The sequence below is a fragment of the Lutzomyia longipalpis genome, chromosome 4 (genome assembly GCF_024334085.1).
Source record: "Lutzomyia longipalpis isolate SR_M1_2022 chromosome 4, ASM2433408v1".
In the NCBI taxonomy this organism is placed as follows: Eukaryota; Metazoa; Arthropoda; class Insecta; order Diptera; family Psychodidae; genus Lutzomyia; species Lutzomyia longipalpis.
This window is the reverse complement of record NC_074710.1, coordinates 1,870,410-1,885,803: the sequence shown is the minus strand read 5'-3', so window position 1 is coordinate 1,885,803 and position 15,394 is coordinate 1,870,410. Positions and strand designations below refer to the sequence as shown.

Genomic DNA, 15,394 nt, shown 5'->3' with positions numbered 1-15,394 from the left:
AAAGAATTGTTAATTATTTGAAAAAAAGCTAAATGTTTTTCTATTCTTTGAAATTTTTAAGATCGATTTAGATGATAAACTTTGCTCGATCGTCTCTAATTTTATCGTTAATTATTATTATTTTTTTAGAAAAATAAGAGAAATTGTTGCATTGTTATATTTCTAAGCAGTCTAGGTATTTCAAAAATACTTAAACATACCCCTAGAACACGAAGAGAGACACAATACTAAACAACAGAACGTGAGAATATGTGTTTCATATCAAAGTTTTTATTATAATTATATTAACATTTTTTTTTATCATCGCCTAATTCCATAAAAAAAAGAAAAAGAAGAAAATTTATTTGAAACGTGAGAAAATTGATCAAATTGAGAAGAAGAATTTTTGCAAAAATGCAGGAAATCTGTTTTCTTTTCTAGAGAGTAAAGATTTCGCGTTCTTTGGGTCATACATAGACCCAAACTTGAAACATTTCATTTTCCCAAATTTTTATGAACCTAATTGTTTTTCCAAGTTAGAAATGCATTGAATTCACATAAAAGAGACCAAAGAATACGTTTAGTCTAAGAAATATCCTCCGAAAACATCCATAAGACAATTATCGTGATAAAGAGAGTACATGTTTCAATGTTTCCATGTTTTACGTGGACGCGAAAGGGTTAAAGTAGGGAAAATTGGCGCAATAAAGTAAGGCAAATCTTCTGAAAAAATTGATTTAGATAAGTCCTATAAGATAATATTCCGTCCTTTAAGTATCTTTCTCCGTCAGAACAATTTTCTCCATCTCGTTAAAAAATATGATACCTTGAAATATTCTTAACCCAGATTTGCACATTTTGTTCTCTATTAATGCTCTCGGAAAATTTTCTTTATTAACTTTAAGTTCATAAAAATGGCATAGAAAATTTCTATTTTCACAAAAATCAAATGAATTCGGTTAAGGAAAGAATCTTAAAATCTTTGAGTGAGTTTCACAGAATTTTATTATTTTCGAATTTATTATGTTCCTCAGGTTTAAGTGTCAGGTGTTACGGTTGAAAGTTGTGGTTTTAATTGCTGCTTTTCCTTAGGGACAGCAGAAATTTTTTGACGAACATCGGAGGTATAAAAGAGAATTAAGAATTTTCTTTTTTAGGTACTTTTGAAGTCAAAATTAGCGAAGATTTCTGATTAAATCTGTGATAAATCCTTAATTGATTTTTTTTAAAGCCTAAAATCTCATCTAATCAATTTAAAAAAAGGAATAAATATAATAAATTCCCAATCATGAACATCTTGAGAGAACATGAGAGATATAATTTAATTCTCAAGACGAATGAGAAGAATTTTATTGCATTTATTCTCACTCTATTACCACAATTTGGGTCAATAGATCAAATTTCCCTTCTTCTCTCTATAAACGATTTTGTAGCCACAAATAAAAAGAAACGGAAATCAATTCAAAAAAAAAATGTGAAGAGAAATTGTTGCGCGGGTGAAGATGCTGCGAATGCCGCAATAAACAACCGCGGGAAGAATTTTCAAATTAAATTTATAAACAATTATAATCAATCATAAAACAGAACTATTGAAATAAAATAAAACTACTTGAATTAGCTAATAAATTCCCATAAAAATGCCATCAACTTATCAAAGCACAAATTCCACTTTTTTTCTCTCAATGAAAATTCCTACACGTCCATTCTTACTTTATGAATTGCACGGCGCACGTTTTTTCTCTCTCTCTGTCTCTTTGTATTAGAAAATTTCTGTGATTGAGTACAAAGTTTATATGAAATGAAACTACGACCAATGTAGGGAGCATAAAATGTTATTTACAGTGACAATTATGGTGTGATTTACTCGATATTTCTCTCTGCCTTTCTTTCCCATTCTTTTCCTTCTCCCCTTTCCCGTCATATTTTTATCACAAACAGACACCAAAAGATTTCTTCTTCACATCTTTTCTTCTTTTTTTTATCACAATTATTTGTAAAAGAAATTTTGAAAATTGTTCTAATTTCCAATATCTCTTCATTTGTCCCCATTAAACTTTTTTTCTTTCGACTTTCCAATGAGTTAATTTCCCAGCACAGTGATTTTTTTTTGTACAAGAATGAATTTATTTATTTATTTATTCTTTTTAGTATGAATAGCATAGAACATTGATTAAGACAAAACAATTATAATAAAATGAACTTGACATGCTTGACAAATTGCACACAAACACACAAAATCAATCGTGAAATATATTTAATTTTATTTAGAAAAACCATTTAAATAAAAAAAAAATGTGTAGTAGATACCATGTGAATGTTAAATAAAATTGCAAAATATTAAATTAATAACTTATTTGTTTAAAGATATACCGTAAAACGGGGCGAATTGGATGGGTTTTATTCAAAACAAACTCTTTAACGATTCTGGAAAGGAAAACAACGAAGAAAAATCGTTTTTTAACGTATTAGAACTTTACAAAATGGCCACCAAGTTGTACCGCCATTTTGTGATGAAAATATCACTCTAAAAATGCGCAATACTGAGTATTCTGTTGCTTTTTTTTAGTAGAAAAATTAAATAAATGAAAGAAATGCTTGAAATCTTTGATGTTACGGTACAAATTCTTGAAATTCAAAAGCTTTCTTGGTCGCAGAAAAGAACTCAATGGCTGCCATTTTGAAAATATGACAGAATCATGTTTTTCCGGTGGAGAAAATAAATATTCGAACTCAAGAAGCATTAATAAAAGGAAATGAGATTCTTTTAGAACGTTTAACACACCTAAAAATTTGTAGGAGCTTTTTAGGTTAGAAAATACATTTTCGTTCCGTCCAAAAATAATATTATTGGGTTGTCTAATATTTATTCGGAATTCTAACCTAACAATGGGAATGAAAGAGACAGAAAATCAAAATTGTACTGATTTTATATGAATATCTTAGGTTTGAAATCCGTGTGAATATTGGATAAACCAATAACTAAATGAGCTTTTTAAAACTTATACCTGGTTTGCCATCTTTATGGCAAAAGCGACCACTGTAGACCATTTTTCGGTACCAATTGCAACCAAACTTCTGGGACCTATCTCATCTAGCATCTACTAGATCGCATGAAAAGCATAAAATTTGTATTTTCACGAAAGATTTTTCATTCAAAATAGTCAATTAATACTCAATAATCTTCATTGTGAAAACTTTGTTTCGTTCACAAGGGCAAGAGCCATATGGCTATCAACTATTGGGAATATATCCCTTGCTTTGCACCTTTCTGCAAAATTAGGGTTGATTCTGTCAAAAATCTTTGCTTTTCATTTACAACTTAAACGTCATTGTAAGATATTGACAGTTTAAAACGTTCTATTGAATCTTTTTGAGTCTTATGTATTCTTTCATATTGTTGTAGGTCCTGAGGAAGGACTTATGTAAATAGTCCGAACGATTGGCCTAGAATAAAATTTAATTAACCGAGCTCGTTTAGGAAATTAATTCACCCCATTTTACGGTATATTCATATTAGATATATGTATTTAATTATTCTTAATTATAATTTAAACGTTTTTGTCATTTTTTGTGTAATTTATTAGGAATGTTACTCATGATAGATTATTTTTTTTGTAAAATTTTTAAATATTTTACATAAATTATTAAAATCATAAATTATTAATTAAAAAGACAACATTGAGGATATAAAAAAACGACACAAATACTGTTTTAAAATCACATTTAAAAGAAATTTAATTGGGAAAAAAATGTAAAATTTAGAAGAGGGAATAAAGATTTTTTTTAAATAAAAATTAAAAAATTTAAAAAATAAAATCAAGAACGGTGAAGAAAATCATGAGGGCACTATTCTGGCGTGCAACATTCTGTGAAATGTGTCGAGAATTGGATGTTGATGGATGCACAGGGTGTTGGTGATGATGATGGTGTGTATGATGATGTATCTGATGATGTGCTGGAGGAGGTGGATGTGAATTAATCATTCGATTTGTGGTGCGAGCCATCGTTGTTGCTCCAATTGTACCCCGACGCGATGCATGAGCGGTGACGGAGGAACGTGAAGCAACATAGACTCTATCGACAGAATCACTGCGTGCAAAATCCCCCAAATTGTTATCATTGTTATGGTTAAAGTATGTGGTGGAGGTGGTGATAGTAAGTGGTGATGAGTTTTTAGCAACAATTAGCATAGACTTTTTAGCATTTCTATCATTTTTTGCATTACAGTAGGTACCGATTGTTGCCGATGGTAGCAGTGTTGATGATTGATTGCATCCTGGACTCGTGGATTGTCGCATATTGTCCGGATTGAGTTCCAATGAACCACCACGAGCCCCCAAAAACCATTCGGAGCGTGTCCTCATGCGCGCCGTCTGTCGTTCATGGACCTTTTGGAAAGTATCGGGTTTTTATGTTTGTTTAATTTTTCTTTTCTCTTTTTTTTTTTGATTGTGTATTTCACATTCGCAAAATAGACATCATTTATATGTTTATAGGTAGATACATATAGAGGTATAGGATGTGGAAAAAAACTCTAACTTGTGAAGAGAGATCAATAAAAATCACAAACGTTCTTCGACTTTTTTCACACTTCTTTTTTTTCGTATTTTTCATCAGTCTCTCACGATAGAATTTCACAAGATTTTCATTCAAAAGATTCTTTTCTTCTTCACACAACCAATTGACATAAAAACAAAAAATAAAATAAAATAAAGCTTAAATAGTTAGAGAAAAAGCATAATTCTTACGAAAAAAAATTAATCTCCAAGTGATCATTTTAAAAGAGAGTAAAAGTTTTATTTAATTAAATTGCGAATGGTTTTAGAACATAAGTGAGTGGACTCCTTTAAAACATCAATTAAGCTTGCACCAGAGCTTTACTCGATAGCCTGAAGAGTCTGAAGATGAATAAAAATTATTCGAAACGTCGCTGATTACAAAAAGAAACCGCTCCAACCAATGAAAATCTGATGTTTAAACTAAATTAGCCAATCAGAGAGTTTTTCACTACAATCGTAATATTCTTCTTCTTATTCATTTATATTTTATTTTGTAAACTGTTCAGTAAATGTGATTTGAACGCTCTAAATACTTTTATCTTTAAAAAATTTGTATTATTTTCTCCCTTTCAGCTTGTTTTCCATAAAAAATCTTGCAAAAATTACCTCTTTTACGTAATAAATTCTTTTTCAAAACTTCCACATAATGACCACAGGTGGCTCTTAATGTTTTCTTTATTGTGTAATGTCTCATATTTCTCTTAAATTGATCACCAGAAAATTTTTTATGGAGCATAAAATAAAAATGAGAAATGAAAAATAATATAATAGATCACCATAAAACCAAAACCACCATAAACCACCACCTAATAGTTAAAAATAAAAGAGATATATTTTTACAAAAGAACCCCAATTAAAAATACCTGCTAAAAATAGATAAAAAATAGTAAAAAAAAAATGTAAAAATCATAAATTAAAATGAAAGTTGTTAATCAAATGAAACCTAATTTTTTTCATGTTAACAAACCACGCTTAAAAGCCAAAAAAAAAACCTGTTGAAGATGTTAAATGAAGGGGAAAAAATAAAGAAAAACAATATATAAAAGAAAGTCTCAATGAGAATTTTTATTTAAAATGTCTTTTGGGAATTTTTAAAATCTTTCAGGGAAATTATTCTTTTTTTTTCTCACAAAATAAAAAAATAGTGGAAAGTTAATTTAAAAAATAATTGGAGGAGAGCTTTGAGGGTTAGATTGTTAGATTTCGTACATTCCTGATGGCAATGCCACTCTTCATTGCAATGCTGAACGGTGCCATAATTACCTGTGGCAAATATGAGAGACTTTTTGTACTTTCAGCATAACGATTAACCGCCCGCAATTCCTCCAATGTCATATGATGGTGTGAACCAGATTTCGATGAATGCCCCGATAGTGATGATGAGCAGCTAGATTGATTTGTTGTTGTGCCCGTAAAAATGCTCGGACCCTCGAGGCTCACGGACAATCGTGCACATGATTCAAGAAGTGAATGTTCAGGAATTATTCCCAATGACATTGCACTATTGCCAACATTTGGGCCTCCAGCTGTCAAAAGTGCCGGCGTTGAGTGAGATTCCTCTTGAACTGGAAAATATTTACCAAAAAAAAAAAAAAATTCGCATAAAGCCCTCACATGCGGGTTAATTTTTTTATAAAGGAAATTCAAGTAAAAAGAAAAAGAAAAATCGTCTAGTAAAATTCGTTTGTCCATGAATTAAATTCCTCATTTATATTCTACGTCAATGATCGTTATTTTTTTTTAAATAACTTCTTCATTTACGCGCAAAGAGATCGAATGAAGGAAAAAAAAAAGAAAAAGAGAAGTTTTATAATTAATAATCTCAATGAAAGTCAACTTACTCAATCCCCAGCGATCGCATTCGCACTGTAGCCACGTCTTTTCCGTCTCGAGTGACAATTGTACTGAAATTAATACAAAAGAAGAATTAAAAAAATCATCAAATTAAACAATTAATTAATTTTTAGAGCAATTAAATAAATAATTAAAAACAATATTTTAGAACCATCAGGGACTATTAATCACCATTTTGATTGCATTTGGACTATGTAATTTAATTTTATACGACGGGTGTTTATTTGCCGAATATATTATTTTTATTTTTACGAATTATTCAAATATGGAGAACTATCCTTTTTTGTTCAATTGCTAAAAATTAATCATTTAGTACTTTTTAGTCTTTTTAGTACTTTTAATAACTACCTAAATTTATTACTCTTCCAGCATAAATTTAGTACTTTTCTATTTGAATTTAGTATTTTCGCAGCATAACTTTAGTACACTTTTATGACTTAAATTTAACGTTTTAAGCATAATTTAAATCTATTGCTCTCCCAGCATTAATTTAGTACTTTTTATGTATGATTTTTGAACTTTCCCGTCATAAGTTTAGTACATTTTCAACTAAAATTTAGTACTTTTTCAGTTTTAATTTAGTACTTTCCTAGCAAAAGTTTAGTACTTTATCAGCTTAAATTTAGTACTTTTAAAATTTGAATTTATTACTTTTCTAGCATAAGTTTAGTACTTTTCAACTTAAATTTAATACTTTCCAGTATAAATTTAGTACTCTTCCAGCATTTTATTACTTTTTTCAGCTTGAATTTAGTCATTTTCAGCCTTAGATTAGGTACTTTTTCAGCTTCATTTTAGAACTCTTCTTTTTTCTAATAAATAATTTTAAACAAAATCGAATAACTCAATAATAGCAAAAATCTATTATCCTTCCGCGTTGTTCTATTTTTAGGTCATATAGCGTGTGGTATTTGACACACACACAATGCACAGAGTCAAGAAGGAAATTAGCATTTGCAATTAAGTAATTGCATTTTGTAACTCCTTTCAGGCAATAAATAGGGTTTCACACTCACTGAATTTGAGTAATTTTCCCAACAAAACATTTTACTTTTAAACAAAACAAAAAAAAATATTATTCAAACCGACAATCTAATAGATTATGTAGGTATTTTTTGCAAACTATGCCATGGGAGCTAATAAAATTATGAATAATAAATTAATGATGTGTTAATTAGATAGATTGTTAAGTATGTACTTACGTGCATAATTTTGCTGGGCAAATTTTCCCCTTGGAAGGGGTGGATATCGAAAACTAATAATCCATTCATCCTGAACACGTAACACCCTACCCGTCACCCTTGCATAATATTCATAATTTTCTCGTCCAAACAAGTTGAATGTTGTGAATTGTTCAATCATCTGTTTCATGATTCTCGTTGCGACCTAGCAGAAGAAGAGGAGAAGAAGAAAATTAATTAAATCGTTATAAATTAATTTTTCTTTTTTTTTCCTTTGGTCGGTTTTTTTTTAATTCAAAAAAGAATTTTCATTTAATTGTTTTTTTCTTTTTTAATTTAGTTCTCTCTTTTTTCAAAAAAAAAAGTATTTAAGTATTTTTATTTCAGAATCAAATGAAATATTTTTATTCCAAAAAAACATTTGAATAAATTCACATTTAAGCATAATGCAAAGATAGGGGAGGGAGGTGCACATCTGAGCATTCAAGAGTTTAGAAAAGAAGATATTTAGAATTTTTATTAGTATACGAAAAAATAAAATGTGGGAAAAATAAAGTTCTGAGCCGCTAAGTTTCCTACAAAATTACAGATTCTTTAAATGAAATTTTTAAACGAATAGTTTAAGAAAGGAATGTATTCATCGTAATGATGGTAAGAAATCATAATAAAATTGCAAATTAAACATAGATTTTTCATATTAAATGAAGATTATTATTCCAAAATTATCATATAAGAACGTCAAAAATTAATAAACTCCTTTTTTGGAAAACTATATTCTTTACATTTTTAAATTATTTTTTTAATCACGTGTACTACAATACTAACATTTATACATCCACTTTGTAGATACTACCTATGACAACTTTTAATCTAAAATTTTCCAATAATTTTTGCTCTAACATTCTTTTTTTTTCATTTTTTTTGTGCTCACAAAAAATGTAACTTACATTAACTTCCGCCTTTAGTCGTGAAGGCAAAGAAAAAAGAAGAGAGATAAAGAATAAAATTAAGCAAAATACTCCAAGAAAAGAATTTAAACAAAATAAAATTAGAATGAAAAATAAAAGTTTTTTCAACTAAAAAATTCTACAAACTTAATTTTCTTCCAATGAAAAGATGACAAATTCAGAAATTCTCCTAAAGAGAAAAATTATTGATCTTTTACGTTGATATTTCTTCGTTATCTATATAATGTTTATATATTGATTTGAGTATTTACATAACATGTGAAATGCACGAAAATAAACAGAGATTTTGAAAAGGAAATTATCACTAAAACAGCGGAAATAACTTCATAAAAAGCAAACAGTTGTAAAAATTGCTTTTAAAAAATTGATTTCTCGCTTTATTTACTTCTTTTTTTCAATTTATGTACAACATGTAGGTACATCAATTCCCCCCTCCCCCCCTCATAAACGCCCATAAAGTCACGAAATGTATTTTTCATATTGAAAAAAAAATTGTTGTTTGATAAAGAAGATGCAGAGAGAGAATGTTTAACAAATTGCAGAGGTCATAGGCTATGGCAAAAGGTGAATGTTTAATTACATAATAAATGCTAATCTCAATCAAGTGTCCAAAAACATCAAAATATTTCTTCTTTTTTAGTAGAATTCTTTAAAACACTTTTACACCGTTTTGTTCTTTTATTTTTCTTTCAAACAAAGTATTACTTCTATGCCTTTTATCTCTTATCACTTCCCCTTTCATTCCCCGCGGGCATTTTTTCAACGAAATTCTCTTCAAAAGCATTCTTTTGTACATGTGGAAGAAAATAAACTAAAACAGACACTTTTAGTGATATATTTTTGGGCATTCTTTTTATCATTTTTTCAACACTTCAAGTCCCCCTTTTTTAACAGCTCTTTATGTGTATTCCAACTTTCTCTCTTTTCTCCTCCACAAAATATTACATTGATAAAATTCTTAGTCAACTAAAGTAATGCATTCTTCGAGGAACTAATTGTTTTCAAAGGGAAAAAAAACTTTAGAGGTTCCTTATCTAAGGAACAAAAAGACGAAAGAATTTCATTAAATTTTATAATTATTTTAAAAATATTAATGCAAAAGGTAGGTAGTCTTAACCGTTTATCTGATTATTATTTTTTTGTTCTGCTCAGTTCCTTAAAACAATAAGGTAGAACTAATTCTTTAAAAAAAAAAGATTTTATTATTTAATTTTTATCACGACAAAAATAAAAATTAACACAAAATACTATTTTCTTAAATTTTTATGAAACAAAGGATAATTTAAACTACATAAATATACGTTTTTCAGACTTATTATTAAAACGTGTAGTCAGTTAATTTGCATAGCTGAGAGCTCTATTGTTGTAGGCTTATCATTCCCTGCAAATTGGTATAAAAATGACTTCTTCTTGAAGTTCTTTCAGACACTTTTTACGTGAATTTTGAAGAATATTCTTATGCTAAAATTTTTCCAAAGAAGCAAATAAGCTACAAAAATGTTTCATAAAGATTTTCTTTTAAGTTTCTTTTTACTATTTCTTATTACATTATTTCATTTTGTAATGTGCTGTGAGAGAGACAATCAAAATCAACCGAATATTGTGGTTCTACTAGCGGATGATTTCGTAAGTTCTAACGACATTATACACACAAAACAAAGAAATTAATATTTTTTAAAATTTTACAAACAAATCTTAAAACTTTTAAGCTTTAAGGTTAAAATTCTCCATACATTTAGCCATATTCTATAGAGTGTTAAGATTGATTTCTGAATACTTCTATAATGCCCTAAAAGCCAAAAAAAAACATAGCATGTTTTTAGTGACGTTTTGCTTTATTTTAATCGCTCTTAAACCCACCATTAAAATCGATTTCAAAAGGAAAATCTGAAAAGTCAACAAAGATTAAAATTTCAAAGCTTTCTACGCAGTTTTATTATAATTTTTAATGGAATTTGGATAAAATATTAATTACAGGGATCACACGATATGAGTTTGAGGGGATCTAATCAAATTCTAACACCCAACATTGATGCTCTGGGCTGTCAAGGAGTCATTTTCAATCGACACTACACAGCACCACTGTGTACACCATCGAGATCGGCTTTTCTCTCAGGGAAATATCCCATAAACAATGGGATGCAGCATTCGGTGATCCTTGCAAATGAACCACGTAGTTTGCCCCTAGATGAGGAGATTCTATCGCAATGCCTTCAAGATGTTGGCTACAAGACACACATTGTGGGAAAATGGCATTTGGGATTTGCCCGAAAGACCTTCACACCAACCTATAGGGGTTTTGATTCACACATAGGTAACCTAGGACCCTACATTGATTACTGGGCTTTTACCCAACAAACCAGCTACTACCCAGCTGGATTTGATTTTCGCTACAACATGGATGTCTATCGCAACCGAAGTGATGAATATGCAACGGATGTTGTAACTTATGAAGCAACTAACATTATTATGAATCATAATCAAAGCAATGGACCCCTATTTCTCTACATTCCTCAAGTAGCTACACACAGTGGAAATACAAATGGTGGACTTCAAGCAACTCCGGATGATTTAGCAACTGTTACACATATCCAGGATCCCGATAGGAGAACTTATGCTGCTATGGTTAAGGCCCTAGATCGAAGTATAGGAAAAATTATTACGGCGCTGAGTGATAAAGGAATCCTTGAGAATACTTTCTTCTTGTTCTTCTCGGATAACGGTGCACCTACAGCGGGACAACTTCATACAAAAGGTTCAAACTATCCGTTGCGTGGGGTGAGTTAACTACAAAAAAATGCTAAAAGAAACTAAATTAAAACTTTTTATTTGCTCTAGCAAAAGGATAGTCCTTGGGAAGGAGCAGTTCGTGGTGTAGCCTTAGCTTGGAGTACGGACTTCGAAGAACGCCATTACGTATCAGATAATTTACTTCACATAACCGATTGGTATCCTACACTAACCAAACTAGGTGGTTCAACTTGTTATACTGATAACATAATTGATGGTATTGACATTTGGGCCACATTATCCTGCAATAATCCATCAACACGCACAGAAATGGTCAATAATATAGACCCAGTTGATAACTACGTCTCCTATCAGTATAATGAGTATAAATACATCGTAGGAACAACATGGGGTGGCTCCTATGACACCTGGCTTGGTAATATGCCCTACGAAGATGATCCTCAATCATCAAACTATGCCCAACTTGTTATGCAAAGTGATGCTTGGCTAGCTCTCAATCCCTACGCATCAACAACTCTTACCGCAACCGATGTTTTAAATATTCGAGCTGACACAGAGATAGTTTGTCAAGGACAAGGCGTTAGTTGCAATCCACAACAAGGACCCTGTCTCTTTCGCATCTACGAAGATCCCTGTGAAGAGAACAACCTCGCATCGGATCCTGCCTACAGCGCAATAAAGACTACCATTGAGAGTAGACTTGGAAGCATAATGAGCACAATGGTACAACCCAATAATGTTCATACGGATCGAAATGCAAATCCTGCATTTCATAATTATATTTGGACTTGGTGGCTAGATGATACTTCTTCACAGAGTCTCAGTAATTTTTTCTAGTTTTAAAAAAAATTCTTTTTATTAAAAAATAAAACATAAAAATAAAGTAAAGACGATCTCCTTCTGGGATGAAGGACTAAGCCGTTAAATTTTAACTTAAAATCGAATGTTAATTCAATTATAAAAGATTTAAAATAAATTTTCAAGCATGAAAAAAAGTTTTTAATGTCATTGAATCTCAAAGGGTATTTTACTGTCGAATATTTTTTAATTTCTTTGACGATTCGAATATTGTCTTTAATCTGAAGATTCGCAAATAATCAGAATATTTTCCAAGTTGGAAATATCTTCATTCCGAAAAACGTTACTTACGAAAGACTTCTTCTTAACTTGAATTTAGTACATATTGAACTAAAATTTATTACTTTTCAGGCTTTCTGTTCTTAATCTTAATATGTGCCTTTAACAAATCTTAAAATTTAAAGATTAATAATTGATCACTTTGCTTGAAAAAACTCAATTTAAAACTCAATTAATTCTAATCCAAACTATTAATCTAGTTTGTTTCTAAACCAATTCCAAATACAAAACTATATATAGACAAAAATATATTTAAACGATTGAGAGAGAAGAAAAAAAAGTAAACTAAATGGCAGTGAAGGAAAAAAAAAGAGAAAATACACATTTCTCTAATTGAGATTTATTAAGTGTTTGTGTAATAAATAAATTAAACACACTTCTAATGAGTAGAAAAAATATACATATAGAGCAGATTCCACCACCAAACCTTTATTATAATAATACAATTATTAATGTATTATTTTTGGTGAATTTTATGGGATTTTTTTCTGTATCATGTGCGTGTGTTTGTGTGATGAAAATAGATTCTTTTTTTTTCTTATTAATGCTACACAATTTAATTTTGCGCAAGGTCAATTTTTATTTCTATACTACATGCTCTTTTTTTTCCACCTCCTCCACATATATGTCCCACAACCACCCCCCTCCTCCTTGCCATCCTCATTTTTTTTTCACGCATATAACATCGTCTTGGCATGATTTTTGCAGACAATTTTATTCACTCCACATACTATACGAAGTATGTTTATATCGAATGCGGGATATATACATACGTTTTTTTTTTCTACTTCTTCTGTATATTATGTTTTGAGAAGGAGAGCAATGAACTGGTGAACTCCCCCATATAGCACACACACACACCCAAAATTATAGAAAATACACATTTTCGAGTAAATAAAAAGGAAAAGTCTATCGAATTATTGAGATGTGAAAAATTGAAAAGGCTTTTTCTCACTCAAATATATTTTATTTTCCTTATTTAATTGCCGGAACTATTGGAATGGTTTTTTTTCACTAGTTCTTTCTTTTATTTCAATGTACTTTATTGCTATTTTTATAATTCAATAAATTAGCAATGCAATAATTTATGTTTTTTAGTTTTGTTGAAAAAAATATTTCTTTTTGTTTAATGATTTAATTGAATCAGATAGAAAAAAGTCTTTACGGTTGTTTGCATCCCGAAAGCCCCCAATTGTTATTAAGATTTACATATTTCTTTGGATTTTTTTTCTAGATCTCTTTAATTATTCTTTATATTTTATTTCTTGAAAAATCTTACTTATCTGATGTTACTCTTACAGTTAAGAACAAATAAAAGTGATTTATAGTCTAATCAGTAAATAATTTTGAAATGTTATAATCACGTGACGGATCGAAATGATTTTTTTTAATTTAGGGGACATGATTGGCTACCATTTGAATCCGAGTTTGTTCAAATCGGTCAACCACAGGCTGAGATATAGTCAAAAATGTATTTTTTACTATGGTTCACTAGAATGGCTGCCACGACCGAACCGCTTGACCGATTTTCAAATAGTTATCAGACTTGGAAAGGAAATTAAATTACCTTTTCAACGATATTCTATTTATTAAAATCGGTGCACTAGCGGCCGCTAGGCAAGAGGTCAAAGTCAAAATTTGTTTAATTGTGAAAAAATACTCTTGCCTAGGTTTACCAAAATGACTGCCAAGAAATAACGGGTTGACCGATTTTCAAAAATTTACCATTTTTGGAAAAGTGAGAAATGTACCTTTCCAAAACTAGTAAAATTTTTAAAATCGGTTAACCACAGCCAAAGATATAAACACATGAAGTTTGCCTTCAAAATTACGCCATTTTTGCTTGCCCTGAAATTTTTTCATGGTAGTAGGGGGCTCTCATGATGCAAACAACCGTAAAGACTACTTTTTACCTGATCAAATTAAATCAGCTCTGTTTACCTTATTCAGGACTAGATAAGCTATAGTAAAAACTCTAATGATTAGTTTGGAATTATATTGATCGTTGACTTGATTTAATCAGTACAACAACAAAAATCATCCATTGACGTCTTGATTTTTTTTTATTATTAAAAATCATTATTAACCTTCATAAACAATTTTGCATTTTTTTTATAGAACTTTTTTTTATCACCCTAAAACAATCTTATTAGATTATTTTTTCTTCAAATTACTGTGTTTTGGTTTCACCTACTCAAAGGTGAGCAACTTAATAAATTTCAATTAATCACCAATTCAATAATATTGCAAATTAATTGTGATATGTAAATGAAAGGTGAATTAATTTTTAAAAAAAAAAGTAGGTCAAACAAGTGGCATGAATTTGCAAAATAATGATTAATGGATATCAATATTTGTCTTTAATTTATCAGTGTACACAGCAACGCGCTATATGTAATATTAACTTTGTTTGCAAATGTTACTAAATTGTTACTTTTGCCATTGCATGTGCACATTTATTACCCAATAGCAATGGCGTTGTACTCAAAGGCCAATAATACGCGTGGTGTAAAGAAAATGACCTTTCAAGGTCCACCAAATCAATCAATTTCTTCGTTTTTTTGCCACAATTTTTGCATATATACCCCATTCAAAAAAAATTGAATCTTATCGTTAATTTGATAAGAAAAGATAATTTTTACTCTGTTTGGAGTTTTTCTTTTCGTAGCATAGGTACTTCGCAGTCTTCAAACAACAAAAAAAAAGAAACAATTTCTATCGTAATTATTTAAATAAATTCCTATGGATTTAACAATGTTAAAATATTGTCTTAGGTCGCTGTCGACGAGATGTCTGTGTGATGTCTCTCACATGGAATAATCAACAAAAGGCGCAGACTCAATGAGATTTATTCTCTTCATTCTTCCACTTTGGAATATTTCTCATAGAAAAAAATTACTATCAATTTATCAAACATTTATTTACGCTGTAAATCCCTCGATATTTTGACCTCGAAATACAAAAG

General features: G+C 29.9%; 2 protein-coding genes across 7 annotated transcripts in view; one reads left to right on the top strand and one right to left on the bottom strand.

The window, feature by feature from the left end:
- LOC129795525 (rho GTPase-activating protein 20) overlaps positions 1-15,394 on the bottom strand; it is a 31,619-nt gene that overhangs the window by 4,196 nt on the left and 12,029 nt on the right. For 2 of the 6 annotated variants that reach the window (XM_055836895.1, XM_055836894.1), the window contains exons 3-6: positions 7,595-7,778; positions 6,380-6,442; positions 5,802-6,103; positions 4,205-4,367 (exon numbers count right to left, since the gene is read on the bottom strand). In XM_055836895.1, the coding sequence (XP_055692870.1) occupies positions 4,205-4,367; positions 5,802-6,103; positions 6,380-6,442; positions 7,595-7,778 (712 nt within the window). The remainder of the gene's footprint in view (positions 1-4,204; positions 4,368-5,801; positions 6,104-6,379; positions 6,443-7,594; positions 7,779-15,394) is intronic. The other 4 variants (XM_055836897.1, XM_055836896.1, XR_008751134.1 and 1 more) reach the window with 2 other exon arrangements.
- LOC129795541 (arylsulfatase B-like) lies at positions 8,050-12,287 on the top strand. Its single transcript, XM_055836926.1, has 3 exons — positions 8,050-10,167; positions 10,519-11,319; positions 11,380-12,287. The coding sequence occupies exons 1-3, from the start codon at positions 10,039-10,041 to the stop codon at positions 12,127-12,129; spliced, it is 1,680 nt and encodes a 559-aa protein (XP_055692901.1). The 5' UTR covers positions 8,050-10,038; the 3' UTR covers positions 12,130-12,287.